A 15,207-nucleotide genomic window follows, 5' to 3' on the forward strand; every position below is an offset into this window, starting at 1 on the left:
TGTAGGGACAAGCTGATCCCTGACAATATTATTACGAATAACTAGGCTACACAGTCTGATTAAAAAATAACTAAAAGAAACAACTGGGTAACTGTCTGTCACTCCTTGACAATAAGTATCATAACAGACTAACCTGGAGAAGCATGTAAGTGTTGTTGAAACACGTTTGTGTGGAAAGGTACTCTGTTTATAGATTAATATAAATAATGTTTGAGCACAGACATTACACTGATAAAGGGTATTGAAAGGCCCGGATACCATACTGATAAGTTATCGTCGCTCACAGCGACTTTATGTTTAGATGCGCAAACTAAGGTATGAGATCGGATAACTAATAACCGCCAATCTATTGACCTAGCATTGATTGAGCAACAGACTGAGAAGTAGGGAATGGTTTTATTCAAAACTGACATACATGACATGATAGCCAGATCTCTTTGTACTTTATCCTACTCCCACTTGACAATGACTAAAGCAGAAACATAATTGGCTTCCAGGCAACATAACAAAATAAAAACATGATTATCATTGTTGTTACAATGGTTACTAGCAGAAAGCCTGCAGTATGCTACCTACCATTGAGTATTCACCCCACTAATACATATTGTGATATAGTGAATCATTGGTTTATCAAGCCATATTGTATAGTTTTGCTCGTTGATTGGTTGAGCAGGAAAAATAAGTGTGATTGGCTGGGTTGAGTTGACCCTCTTACTGCAGTGCCACACTCAGGACTGACCGTATACTGCAAAACAAGGAGAACACAAGAAAACAAGCATTTATTTTTCTGAATATTAAATTAAACTTCTCACAGAGACAAACAGTACTAAGGTGAAAGTTACCAGTCTCCTGTCTTCATGAGCTGGATGGCGTCGTTGACCTGGGCCAGGGTCATGTTGTGGGTGACAAACTCATCCAGCTTCAACTTCTTCTCCAGGTACTCATTCACCAGCTTGGGCACACCATCCTTACTCTTAAAACCTGGCAGAGACGCACATTTAGAAATAAATCACACACACCCAAATATAGTGTTTGACAGTTGATTGATAGGTGGCACACCTCCAAACAGAGATCCTTTCCAGGTGCGGCCAGCTATGAGCTGAATGGGTCTGGCAGCAAAGTCATCCATGTCAGTCCATCCGACCAGCACACTTACTCCCCATCCCTTAACACACGACTCCAAGGCACTCCTCTAAAGAGAGAGAGGAATAGATAGAGAATTATAGATCAATGCCACTTGACTCAATCAAGACATCACACGCATACACATCTCAACATCATACAAACACACAATCTAAACCCACCATTACGGCCACACTCCCCACACATTCCAGGGAAAAGTCCACTCCTCCATTGGTCATCTCATACAGCACTTGACTGATGGGTTTGTTGTGGTCCTTGGGGTTGACAAACTCTGTGGCACCGAAGACCTTGGCCTTCTCATATTTGGTCGGGTTAATATCAATGGCGATGATCCTCTTGGCCCCAGCGTTTTTGCAACCCATGACCGCTGCCAACCCAACAGCTCCCAGGCCAAACACAGCACATGTAGATCCTGGCTCCACCTAGGGGGAAAGGTATCCTATGCATCAACACTTTAGTATATAAAGACATCACCACAACTAAACCTGTTAGTTACAATTAACACACCTTGGCTGTGTTAAGGGCTGCGCCATATCCGGTGGCGACTCCACAGCCAAGGAGACAGACCTTGTCGAGAGGGGCTGAGGGATGGATCTTGGCCACGGCGATCTCATTGACCACGGTGTATTCTGAGAAAGTGCTGGTCCCCATGAACTGCAGCACCTTCTTCCCCTTACAGGTGAACCGGGTGTCTGATTCTGACATCACATCATACCTATCACTGGCCCTGGTGGGATTGGCTCATGTTCAGTGCAAGAATAACACACAAAAGTTATATTAAAAAAAAAGTATTGTGAAAGTTTCTGAAGACTAGGCTAGTAATGGGACCTCACCAGCCCTTCTCACACAGGTTGGTCTTTGGGCTCTTGCAGAACCGGCACTGGCCACATTGGGAGATGAACAGAGGGATGACTTTATCACCTAACAGGAGGACAGGCAGAGTACACAGCTTTTTCGTACATGCTGTTATTTGTATCCAATTTGAAAATACAGGTTTACTAGCTATATTTCCAACCTGGATTGAACTTGGTCACTTCAGACCCCACACTCTCCACAATCCCAGCCCCTTCGTGACCCAGGACACAAGGGAAGCCATCCTTGTGTTTCCCCTCAAACAGGTGGTACAGGTCAGTGTGGCACACACCCGTGGCGACTATCTGCACTCAACAGGACAAAAACAAAGAGGTACGAATTTTGAGAAGTGTTCTGAAAATTTGCTAATGTGAGTGTCAGAAGTGTTTCTGTATGCTCATGTTTATTTATCTGTACTGGACCCATGGCACGTTATGTGTATTCATGTGTATTTATGTGTACTGGACCCATGGCACGTTATGTGTATTCATGTGTATTTATGTGTACTGGACCCATGGCACATTATGTGTATTCATGTGTATTTATGTGTACTGGACCCATGGCATGTTATGTGTATTCATGAGTATTTATGTGTACTGGACCCATGGCACGTTATGTTTATTCATGTGTGCTTGTGTGTCCTCAGCAGTGGCCTCATACTTGGCCAGGGTAATATCAATGGCAATGATCAACACTTGATCATTGCCTTCTATGGACTGCATAAATGAGAGCTTGTTTGTGTATTTGCATTAATTGTAGTCTCTCTCACCTTGATGCGAATCTCATGTGCCTGGGGAGGAGCCACCTCAATTTCCTCCATCACCAGGGGTTTGCTTGGCTCCCATGCCACTGCAGCGCGGCATTTAATCACCTATAAAACACAACACGACCCAAAACAGGTCCAATGGTGTAAAATACTTACGTAAAAATTATTTAAAGTTCTACTCAAGTCGTTTTTTGTACATTAATATTTATCTTCTTGACAACTTTTACTTTTACTTCAATACATTCCTCAATGAAATAATGTACTTTTTACTCCATACATTTTCCCTGACACCCAAAAGTACTTGTTACATTTTGAATGCTTAGCACAACAGGAAAATGTCCAATTCACACACTTATCAAGAGAACATCCCTGGTCATCCCTACTGCCTCTGATATGGCAGACTCACTAAACACACATGCTTAGTTTGTAAATTATGAATGAAAAATTAAAAACAAGAAAATTATGTCATCTGGTTTGCTTAATATAAGAAATTTGAAGTGATTTATACTTTTACTTTTGATACGTAAGTATATTTTAGCAATTACATTTACTTATGATACTTAAGTATATTTAAAACCAAATACTTTTAGACTTTTACCCAAGTATTATTTTAATGGGGGACTTTTACTTTTACTTGAGTCATTTTCTATTAAGGTATCTTTACTTTTACTCAAGTATGACAATTGGTTAATTTTTCCACCACTGTACAGGACCAATCACATATATACTATACATACAAAAGTATGTGGACACCCCTTCAAATTAGTGAATTTGGCTATTTCCGCCACACCCGTTGCTGACAGGTGTATAAAATTGAGCACACAGCCATGCAATCACCATAGACAAACATTGGCAGTAGAATGGCTTTACTGAAGAGCTCAGTGACTTACAATGTGGCACCGCCATAGGATGACACCTTTCCAACAAGTCAGTTCATCAAATTTCTGCCCTACTAGAGCTGCCCCAGTCAATTGTAGTGCTGTTATTGTGAAGTGGAAACATCTAACAAGTGGTAGGCCACACAAGCTCACAGAACGGGACCGCCGAGTGCTGAAGCGCGTAGCACGTAAAAATTCTCTGTCCTTGGTTGCAACACTCACTCCCGAGTTGCAAACTGCCTCTGGAAGCAAAGTCAGCACAAGAACTGTTCATCGGGAGCTTCATGAAATGGGTTTCCATGGCCGAGCAGTCTCACACAAGCCTAAGATCATGCACAGTGCCAAGCTCACCACCATTGGACTCTAGCGCAGTGGAAACAGACTAATCTGGGTTTGGCAAATGCCAGAAGAACGCTGCCTGCACGAATGCATAATGCAAACTGTAAAGTTTGGTGGAAGACGAATAATGGTCTGCGGCTGTTTTTGATGGTAGGGCTAGGCCTCATTGTTCCAGTGAAGGGAAATCTTAATGCTACAGCATACAATGACATTCTAGACGATTCTGTGCTTCCAACTTTGTGGAAACAGTTTGGGAAAGGTCCTTTCCTGTTTCAGAATGACAATGTCCGTGCACAAAGCGAGGTCCATACAGAAATAGTTTGTCGAGATTGGTGTGGGAGAACTTCATGGCTTCCACAGAGCCCTGATCTCAACCTATCGTACACATTTGGGATGAATTACAACGCAGACTGCGAGCCAGGCCTAATCGCCAAACATCAGTACCCAACCTCACTAATGCTCTTGTGGTTGAAAGGAAGCAAGTCTCAGCAGCAATGTTCCAACATTTAGTGGAAAGCCTTCCCAGAAGAGGGGAGGCTGTTATAGCAGCAAAGGGGGGACCAACTTCATATTAATGCCCATGATAATGGAATGAGATGCTCGACAAGCAGATGTTCACATACTTTTGGTTATGTTGTGTATTTCTGCGAAGGGCTTCATTTCAGTCTTCATATACGTCATTGTTTACAGTACAATCTGAGTCATTCAACTGTTGAGCATGTCACGGGCGTCGTAAGGATTAGACCAAGGCGCAGCGGGTAAAGTGGTCATACTTAATTTATTTATGAAAACACTTAAACGTACGACGAAAAACAGTTCCATAAGGCACACAGGCTATATAGAAAATAACCACCCACAAAACACACGTGAAACAAACCTCAACTAAATATGGCCTCCAATTAGAGGCAACGACAACCAGCTACCTCTAATTGGAGGTCCTACCAAAAACCCAACATAGAAATAGAAAAATAGATTTAAACATAGAAATAGAAAACATAGAACCTAAACCAAAAACACCGAAACACACAAAACAAACACCCCCTGCCACGCCCTGACCAAACTACAATGACAAATAACCCCTTTTACTGGTCAGGACGTGACAGAGCAACTGAAACCCTATATAAATATTTATCTTTTTGTCCATTGGCTTTATCCCAGATGCACTCTCTGCCAAAGTCAATGGTTGTGCAAAAACAATTTGGATAGTTTCAGAGAGACTCTCCCCCAAAAACATATTATACTTCACATTAGGCATGGAGTTTACAGTGTGTGTGTGTGAGTGTGTGTGTGCATGAGCATGTGTGAGTGAGTGAGTGAGTGACCGCAGTTGCCAGGTTTCAAGACCATTCCAGTTATTGTGTAATTCCAAAAGGGTATTTATTCCAAACAAGATATTATTCTGCAGGACAAACCTCTGATGAACTTGAAAAGTAATTACTAGAAAGCTATAGTAAGCCCAGGGTTGGGAAGTTAATAATAGTTTTTTAAAAGTTATATTGTAATCTGATTACAGTTACTTTTGAAAAACTAGATGATTACTTCTTGGATTACTTTTCTGAAGTTTTCACAATGACGTTCAATTCAGCATTGAAAAAAGGCGCAAGTTTAAGTTTGTTCCACCTGAGTAATCTCACCACAAATCAGAGAGCACTATGATGACACACCAAATGCGTTTGATGGATCCTTTTTGTCTTATTCTGATGCCTTTTAAGGGGAAATTAATGCAAAAGTAACTGAAAGCAATCCGATTAGTTTGGATAATCCAAAAATTGCATTACTGCCACCACTCACTGTCATTTTCTAAAGTACACACTCAACCTTAATCAAATCGTACCAAAACACTTTTAATCACAGATTGTGCATCATTACATGTCAGTTCAATATCAGTTAGAGAGAGGATTGATCAACTAATTCAAATGCAGAGGATTCTCTATTATTACACCTTCACACATGCGTATCTCTCAATAACAATAATTTGGTAGGAAGCCAACTGTATGTGTAATATGTGTACTGTACATGAACCCAAAAACAAAATAAATAAGTGATAAAAGTTGCAGTAGATATATTAATAAAAATAAATATACTGATGTGTATTCGAAAAAGAGAGGGGTGAAGAAAGAGATACATACTTTTCCTGCAGTTGCCATCTTCTATCAACCTAAGGAGTTTGGAAGAGAAGAGCAATATATTTCAGCATAGAGTTAGAGGGAGAGAGTGTGACAGAGGGATGGTTTGGACAATCTTTAAATACTCCAGCCATCCAGACCATAGGCAAACATTCAGAAAGGGAGGGACTTTTTTATTGCAAGGCTAGATATCCTTACACTGATACAAGTGCCATGAAATTGGATATCACAATTGCCATTCCGTTCAACGTAGATTACAACTAACACTGTACAGTTATTGTTTGTAGCTAACATAACTGCATGTAATATAGATAAGTCACCGAGATGAGTCAGTCATGTGATTCATCTGTTTGCAATGACCTTTGATATAACCTGTGCATTTTGGCTTTATGATTAAATGCAATATAGTGTTAACTAGAAAATAGATTGAACTGTCTGTGTGGGATAGGCTCTTCTGGGAGATACTGTTGTCTCGTTCTTCTCGAACACTGTGGAGACTTATTCTCTTCGATATTGTCGGCGTCCTGGAAAAACCTTGTATCTCATTTTTTGGCGATTTTGTTTTTTTCACATACATTGAAAGTATTCATTCCCCTCAATATTCAGTGAATGAATGAATTACATTTTATTTTTGTGTCAAATTGCCAGTTGGCAACCCATCCCTTACGGGATTAATTGATACATAAACATTACAATGATTCACAGTGATAATTTCGTGACAATTCCTCCGGTGTTCTACGCAGTGAATGAAAAATAAATCAATACATAATAGTAGATAAGGTTATCCAAGAAATAATAACAACATTGAGCAGTAAAATAATACAAATAAATACAGATAAATTAAACTGAAGTTGTGAAGGTTTCATGACTCTAGGTCTAATACAAGTCACGCAAAATACCTTGTGAAGTCCCATTAATAGAATAAAGCGTTGTTCTTAAAAAAAATCTTTTTTGAAATACAGGGTTTCATCCAGGACGACAATAGGCAGTCTTTGCCTGTGGCTCGGATAGTTGCATGTTAAGTAATATTATACAGGTGATTTCAGGACTCAAAACACATTATTCAAAACAAACAATCTGAAAATGAGTGAGATATGATTCAAAAGAGTAAATTATAAAAAAAGCTATGCTATGTAAATATGTATCAGCTTTCTGTGCTGATGAACTGCTGATATGGCAATGTCTCACAGCACTTTTTAATTAGACCCTGTTTGCTCTGGGTTTACAGAATAAAGAACATAATATTGAATTGCTTCCTGTCTTTGTTGCCAGTATCTTAGTGGATAGGTGAAAGGACTACTAGGTTGAATAGCCATTTTAGCAGCAATACTTAGACATTATTACAATGTGTAATAATGTCTATGTAATTACAGCGTAGGTACATATATTGTTACATAACTACTTTCAGGTATTATATCTGTTTGCAGCATGCACAATTTAAAATACAACTTGCAAATATAAACTCATACGAATTTGAGTTTTACAATTTTATTGCAAATGGACATTTCTACATTTTGGATTTGTTTTATTGGTTATGCAAATGTTTTATAATGCTTCTCAGGTTATGCCCTACTGTTCTGATAAAATGGTAATTAGAGACGTAACATATGTAAGTAGGAGCGGCAGCTGTCTGCTGTATCTGTGGTTACCTTCAAAATAAAGGGACATTTGAATCCCAGACAACGTAGGTGCTCAGTATTGTCTAGTAGATAATTGTAGCTCTTATTGTAAAGATAAAGAACAATCAATTTATGTTGACTTGGGGACATAAAAAGGGCAGACATTTATATGAAAGACAGTTATAATTACATCATAGATTATCTTTTAGAGGCCAATCGAAACAGTAAGCAAACACAAAAGCAAATTATATTGTCAACTTTTATTCATCAGTCTTTGAGAGTTATTTTTTCATCTTGCTCCTGTGGCGGCCATGTTGTATAGAGTTGTCCTTCATGGCATCCTCTACTAGGACCTGGTGGTAGGTGAGCAGGGGCTGCAGGTCAGCCACCGAGGACTCCACCGTGCAAAGCAGTCTGCTCAGCTTGTCATTCTCTTTCAGGAACTCGGCAGAGCGGTTCCGCTCCACGTCAAACTGGGCCTGCATCTCAGACAGCTGAAAAAGAGAACCAGTAGACATTAGACTTTGTAGCCCAGGGCTCAATTGTAGGCCCACATGCATAGATTCCCTTTCATTATTTTTTTTAATTAAGCATGACAGATAAGACTCACTTGAACGAAACAAGCATCCATCTTACCTGCATTTTCATCTCTCTCTGCCTGCGCCTCCAGATCTCCAGGTGCTCTTCAAGGGCTTGGACCTGGCATGTGTCCAGGCTGTGCTGTCTGTTGTTCAAGAGGCCGGCGGCCAGCACCTGCATGCTCTCTGTCTCCCTCTTCATGTCGGCCTTCAGCCTCTTCACAATGTCCCTCTGTCCCCCCAGCGTCTTCTGCCACCTCCACAACAACGTCTCTAGGCAGGAGTGCTGGTCCTGGGCTCCCTTCTCTGATTCTAGTTCTGGGTTCCATTGGTCCTGTTCTAGCATTTGTGGATCTGGGTGCATTGCCTGACACTGGTTTATGCACTCTGAGTTGAGGGCGTTTGCAGGCTTCCCCTCCTTCTCTTCTTCTTCCTCCTCCTCATCCTTCATCCCAGCCCATCCACCCCAGCTTATCTTGCGTCGCAGTATGGTGCTGACCTCCTGCACCTTCCCCCTCCTCCGCTCCACCATGCCGCCCATCTCCAGGTTGGTCTCCATCTCCTGATGGACAGTGTTCCAGCTTTCCTTGGCGTCTTGCTCCTGCTGCTGCCTCAGCTCCTCTAACTTCTGCTCGGCCCTCTCCAGACGCTCCACCAGCCTCGATACTTGGTCCTTCTCTCTCTGCAGCTCCTCCTGAAGCTGCTGGACGGAGACCTGGTAGGAGCTCATGGGGTCTAATGATGGGGAGGGTGATGCTGGTGTCTGCAGCTGGAGGCCCTCTAAGGCCTGGTGCAGGTTGGAGTGGAGCTTCATGGTGCTCTGCAGCCGGGGCCTGCTCTGATTGTAGCCCTTGCCTTCAGCAGCATCAGCAACCATCTAAAAGAGAAGTAAGTGGAAGTATGTAAAGCTGGCATAACTCCTCAATAAACAGTGTTAAGGTCAATGAAGAATAAACAGATACATAAATTTTACCTCATCTTGTTTGCCCGGCTTTTCCGTGCTTCATGAAATAAAGAAGAAATGGTCAATAAGGAATCATTATCAACTTAAATCTGGGGGTTTCGATTCTGGTCCCCAGAAATCATAAATGTTTTCGTGATTCAATAAATCAACTAATCATCAAGCTCTTGAGTAGAAATCTTTTAACACAGCCTTTCATTATCAATTTACTGACCTCTCTGCAAACTGATTGGCTGCTTTCTTCTGCTCGGTTTTGACTGTCTCAATCAAACTGTCGGTCATCTGCCTGTGGTCTCCCAACAAACAGGTAAGGGAGGACACTCACACACACACACACACACACACACACACACACACACACACACACACACACACACACACACACACACACACTGCTGAAACATGCCTTTTTGCAGCAAATGCCAGGATCTTCCCCAAGAAACAGATTGGGAAACATTGCACCAAATTATAAAACACACATTTTAGATGAAGATGAGTGCCATTGTTACCTTCATGGTGCAGCCGCTCCTCTTGGGCCCTCCAGTGGCTCTGGGCTGTGGAGAAAGTGTCCTGCAGGTCCTTCTGTCTCTGCTGGCACACAGACAACTCGATCTCCAGGCCCTGGACGGCTTCCAGCAGCACGGCCCGCTCCACACGCTGGGCCTCCTGGGCTTTGCAGAGCTGCTGGTCCCCCTGCGGCCGAAAGCACGGTTCAACACATGATGAACATAGCTCCGCCTTCAACATCAAAGTACCCTCCAAGCTCATCATTAAGCTCAGGGCCCTGGGTCTGAACCCCACCCTGTGCAACTGGGTCCTCGACTTCCCGACAGGCTGCCACCAGGTGGTCAAGGTAGGAAACAACACCTCCACTTCGCTGATCCTCAACACAGGGGCCCCACAAGGGTGCGTGCTCAGCCCCCTCCTGTACTCCCTGTTCACCCATGACTGTGTGGCCATACACGCCTCCAACTCAATCATCCAGTTTGCAGACGACACAACAGTAGTAGGCCTGATTACCAACAATGACGAGACAGCCTACAGGGAGGAGGTGAGGGCCCTGGCGGAGTGGTGCCAGGAAAATAACCTCCCGTCAACATCAACAAAACGAAGGAGCTGATCGTGGACTTCCGGAAACAGCAGAGGAAGGACGCCTCTATCCATATCAACGGGACCGCAGTGGAGAAGGTGGAAAGCGGGGGCACACTTGCTGCCCTCCAGGACACCTACACCACCCGATGTCACAGAAAAGCCAAAAAGATCATCAAGGACATCAAACACCCAAACCACGGCCTGTTCACCCCGCTACCGTCCAGAAGGCGAGGTCAGCAGAGATACATCAAATCTGGGACAGAGAGACTGAAAAAACAGCTTCTATCTCAAGGCCATTAGACTGTTAAATAGCCATCACTAGCCGGCTACAACCCGTTTACTCAAACCCTGCATCTTAGAGGCTGCTGCCCCATATACATAGAATCACTGGTCACTTTAATAATGTTTACATACTGCTTTGCTCAGTTCCTATGTATATACTGTATTCTATTCTACTGTATTTTAGTCAATGCCACTCCGACATTGCTCGTCCTAATATTTATATATTTCTTAATTCCATTATTTTACTTTTAGATTTGTGTGTATTGTTGTGAATTGTTAGATACTGCTGCACTGTTGGAGCTAGGAACACAAGCATTTCGCTACTCCCGCAATAGCATCTGCTAAATACCTGTATACGACCAATAAAATATGATTTGAATATATAATAACTATGTGACTGGGTTTCAACACAGATCACCTGGTCAGCGTCCCATATGACTGTGTTTGCCCGCTGAGCTAAAGCCTAGATTGTTGATCAAGAGCATAAAGAAGTCATCAGGTCTCAGGCAAGATATTTTTACAAATTAAGCACTGACCTGTTCTTGCATCATGGTATGGTGAAATGTTGCAGGACCTTCCTGAAACCTCCCTGTTCTGGTCAAGGAATTTTGATATACATCATAAACAGGTTTATTAAAATTCATTATGACGTCATCAGTTAATCATCAGAACAGTATGTTATGACCATAGAATTAGAATGAAATATTTCTATGGCCATGACTTGCTCAACTAGTTTGGTAGGACACACAGGAATAACATAACAACCCACTTAACCCCAACATTTCTCCAAGGTTTCACCATCATTGTAAAGCCCTAGTTAAGTTATTTCGGGCGATTATTATTTATTTAATGTGATTAGTGATTCCTTTTAAGGTAAAAAAATCCCCCAAAACCTGCCCATCATTTTAAGATCAACCCTGTTACGTGAACTGAACTCTCATTTTAATATGATGAAACTATTCCTTTAAAAACATTTTTTTAAAGAAACATTGAAAATCTTTTAGTCATACCCTAGTGTAAAAGTGGTTGAACTGGTTGTACTCTTTTCGACCATTTTCTGGTATTCTGTGGTGGAAAACAGCGGGTTGAGCATACCACATCAACCCTGTTACCCATCGATTGACAGGCTAGAAATGTTTTAATTTAAGGCTGATTTAAGATGAAATTGTCAACCCTGTCACGGTCAAACCTGTTATTTTATATGGCACTTACTATTGTCATATTTTTTTTATTCAACCTCTTGAGATGGGAAAACATGTTATTTATTAAGTTTTACATGTGCTTTTTATGACAGAATGTAAAAATGAGGTCAAACAAAACTAAATTTTTACCAAGTGACACTACTCAAAAAGGCACCCAATTGGTGGAACGACCTTCATACTCATACAGTAGTAAAAAAATAACACTTAGTGTACAATTAGTGCCAAAAAGATTGAGAAAAAAAACTTTACATTGGTTACAAATTTCTCAAACATCATCCACCTTGTAATTTACCCAACATTTCAACATAAACAGAGGAATTATATTCTCATTCGTAAACAAAGATCACGCATCCCTTTAACAAACTGATCACAGACATATCTACAGTGAATCTGATGCAATGTCAATTTAAGCCAATAAATTCACTTGCTCCCTTTGCAGATTCACATCTTGTTTTGCTTTGTGACCAAACACTCCTAAAAACCTACTTTGTAAATATTAAGACATTCCACTTTTTTTGCATATACAGTGCCTTCGGAAAGTATTCAGACCCATTGACTTTTTCCACATTTTGTTACGTTACAGCCTTATTCTGAAATAATAACTCCAAGTGGGCTGTCATGTGCCTTTTACTGAGGAGTAACTTCTGCCTGGCCATTCTACCATAAAGGCCTGACTGGTGGAGTGCTGCAGAGATGGGAGAACTTTCCAGAAGGACAACAATCTCCAAAGATGAACTCTAGAGCTCTGTCAAAGTGACCATCAGGTTCTTGGTCACCTCCCTGACCAAGGCCCTTCTCCCCCGATTGCTCAGTTTGGCCTGGCGGCCAGCTCTAGGAAGAGTCTTGGTGGTTCTAAACTTCTTCCATTTAAGAATGATGGAGGGCACTGTGTTCTTGGGGACCTTCAAATGATGCAGAATTTTTTTGGTACCCTTCCCCAGATCTGTGCCTCGACACAATCCTGTCTCGGAGCTCTACGGACAATTCCTTCGACCTCATGGCTTGGTTTTTGCTGTGACATGCACTGTCAATTGTGAGACCCTTTATAGACAGTTGTGTGCCTTTCCAAATCATGTCCAATCATTTGAATGTACCACAGGTGGACTCCAATCAAGTTGTAGAAACATCTCAAGGATGATCAATGGAAACAGGATGCACCTGAGCTCAATTTTGAGTCTCATAGCAAAGGGTCTGAATACTTATGTAAATAAGGTATTTCTGTTTTCTATTATTAATACATTTGGTAAAATTTCTAAAAGCCTGTTTTCATTTTGTCATTATGGGGTATTGTGTGTAGATTGCTGAGGACAAAAAAAATAATAATACATTTTAGAATACAGCTGTAACGTAACAACATTTGGAAAAGGTCAAGGGGCCTGAATACGTTCCAAAGGCACTGTAAACATGGAACATGCCAAACACCTAAAAGCATTCCACAAGGACTAAGGTATTTTAGTTGGCAGCACAAGATTATAAAATGACTGTTTTATTCTAGTCGATGAATCCTGGTAGAGATTGGCCCCAGCAAAGATCTAGGATCAGGTGTCCCTAACCTTAACCATTTGGTAGCAAAGGCTACTTTGGATCAGCACTTATGGACAACATTCATTTACCAGTGTGGACTACATCCCTGGCTCTTGCACTCAACTAATAGTGTTGCTGAATATTTTCCTAGGAGTGTATGTGATGTGTATCTAATACTCCACAAGTTAAACAATGATTATCATGCAGTGAACACTGGGCATGCTTTGCAGTGCACCAGGTCACAGTAGAATAAGTAGACACTGTAAGCTATCATCCATTCTGATGTGTTTGATGTTGAATATTTAGACACCAATGACAGAAAAAGTTATCCTCATTATCTTCAAACTGTATGATAGTAGCTGTATCTAACAAAAGCAGTGATTTAGTCAGTTTCAACTTTGCAATTTGATATAGACTTTCCCACATGAATTGACAATGAAAAACCAGCAAGAAAAGTATTTGTTAGCTTTACAGCACCACCTTCTGGTTACATTTGGAATGATTTTCAGAATGATATACCACTCATTAACAAGGGTATGATTACTGACAATGTACAGTGCATTCGGAAAGTATTCAGACCCCTTGACTTTCCACATTTTGTTACAGCCTTATTCTAACATGTATTAAATAGTTTTTTCCCCCTCATCAATCTACACACAATACCCCATAATGACAGAGCAAAAACAGGTTTTTAAAAGTGTTTGCAAATTTATAAAAAATACATTTCAAAAACTGAAATATCACATTTACATAAGTATTCAGACCCTTTACTCAGTACTTCGATGAAACACCTTTGGAAGCGATTTCGACCTCATGGCTCGGTTTTTGCTCTTACATGCACTGTCAACTGTGGGACCTTATATAGACAGTTGTGTGCCTTTCCAAATCACCACAGGTGGATTCCAATCAAGTTGTAGAAACATCTCAAGGATGATCAATCGAAACAGGATGCACCTGAGCTCAATTTCAAGTCTCATAGCAAAGGGTCTGAATACTTATTTACATAAGGTATTTCTGTTTTTTTAAACCTGTTTTGCTATGTCATTATGGGGATTGTGTGTAGATGTATTAAATAAATACAAATCCTCATCCATTTTAGAATAAGGCTGTAAAGTAACAAAATGGTGGAAAAAGTCAAGGGGTCTGAATACTTTCCGAATGCACTGTATATATGTACAATTCTCAATCAAAAGGATAGGCTTGAGATAATGTAGGGATAGGCTTGATATAAGTGCATGTTAAACATCCATGAACGTCATGAGCACACATTTCTGCTTCACTTCGAGGTTACATGCATGTCAAAGGGAGATGTTTGAATGCATATTAAATGTAGGGGGACAACTTCAGTTACTATAGAACCTAATAAACCAGTCAGTGATATGCGTTCCAGGGTTCCGGTCCAAACACTTAAATGACACACCCTCGTTCACTTACCCTCGCCGTATGCCCTTGGGGGAATCCCCGTCGCCATCTTGGCGGGTGGTCCAAATATGTTTTTGTTTGGTTATCTTTTGGAAATTGTAGAAATAAAACATGTCCCTTCTTCCGAAGTTCTAGCTAGGCAGGCTAACGTTAGTTAGCTAATTCATTTGCTAGCTATTATACAGTAGGCGTATATTAATAATTATATATTTAATATAAGTAGACATGCACTCATAATTGAATGTAGTGCATATAAAGCACTGACAAGCCACCAGTGGCTAAAAACACAATCATCGCGGCATGAAGGAGTAAAGAATTTCCGGCCAAGAGTGGTCCATTTAAAAATCATTCCTTCCTCCCTCGCCCTGCAAGTGTATACTCGTCAGACGTCTTGATACGTCATCAGAAGTGTCCACTTCATTT

At 41.1% G+C, this 15,207-nt stretch overlaps 2 protein-coding genes across 2 annotated transcripts; both read right to left on the reverse strand.

The window, feature by feature from the left end:
* Window positions 1-377: 377 nt before the first annotated feature.
* On the reverse strand, window positions 378-6,252 carry LOC106600509 (alcohol dehydrogenase 1). Its single transcript, XM_014191921.3, has 9 exons — window positions 6,108-6,252; window positions 2,765-2,866; window positions 2,159-2,300; window positions 1,977-2,064; window positions 1,651-1,870; window positions 1,305-1,565; window positions 1,060-1,192; window positions 843-981; window positions 378-745 (listed from the first exon to the last, which is right to left on the reverse strand). The coding sequence occupies exons 1-9, from the start codon at window positions 6,123-6,125 to the stop codon at window positions 712-714; spliced, it is 1,137 nt and encodes a 378-aa protein (XP_014047396.1). The 5' UTR covers window positions 6,126-6,252; the 3' UTR covers window positions 378-711.
* Window positions 6,253-7,964: 1,712 nt separating this feature from the next.
* Window positions 7,965-11,656, reverse strand: LOC106600505 (uncharacterized). Its single transcript, XM_045716926.2, has 5 exons — window positions 9,772-11,656; window positions 9,477-9,582; window positions 9,275-9,302; window positions 8,360-9,178; window positions 7,965-8,217 (listed from the first exon to the last, which is right to left on the reverse strand). Exons 1-5 carry the CDS (start codon window positions 10,241-10,243, stop codon window positions 8,005-8,007), a joined length of 1,638 nt encoding a protein of 545 aa, XP_045572882.2. The 5' UTR covers window positions 10,244-11,656; the 3' UTR covers window positions 7,965-8,004.
* Window positions 11,657-15,207: the final 3,551 nt, after the last annotated feature.

This window comes from Salmo salar, chromosome 01 (genome assembly GCF_965601325.2).
Source record: "Salmo salar chromosome 01, fSalSal1, whole genome shotgun sequence".
NCBI classification, from domain to species: domain Eukaryota; kingdom Metazoa; phylum Chordata; class Actinopteri; order Salmoniformes; family Salmonidae; genus Salmo; species Salmo salar.

Bases quoted from the DNA above. Each gene is read 5' to 3' on its own strand.
- LOC106600509 (XM_014191921.3), bottom strand. The intron at 2,065-2,158 runs GTTGGAAATATA...TCCTCCTGTTAG, and splicing joins AGTGACCAAGTTCAATCCAG to GTGATAAAGTCATCCCTCTG. The intron at 1,566-1,650 runs GTGTGTTAATTG...CTTTCCCCCTAG, and splicing joins CAGCCCTTAACACAGCCAAG to GTGGAGCCAGGATCTACATG.
- LOC106600505 (XM_045716926.2), bottom strand. From the start codon at position 10,243: ATGATTGAGTTGGAGGCGTGTATGGCCACACAGTCATGGGTGAACAGG. The intron at 9,179-9,274 runs GTAAAATTTATG...CTTCTCTTTTAG, and splicing joins AGCCGGGCAAACAAGATGAG to ATGGTTGCTGATGCTGCTGA. The intron at 8,218-8,359 runs GTAAGATGGATG...TCTCTTTTTCAG, and splicing joins AGAGAGAGATGAAAATGCAG to CTGTCTGAGATGCAGGCCCA.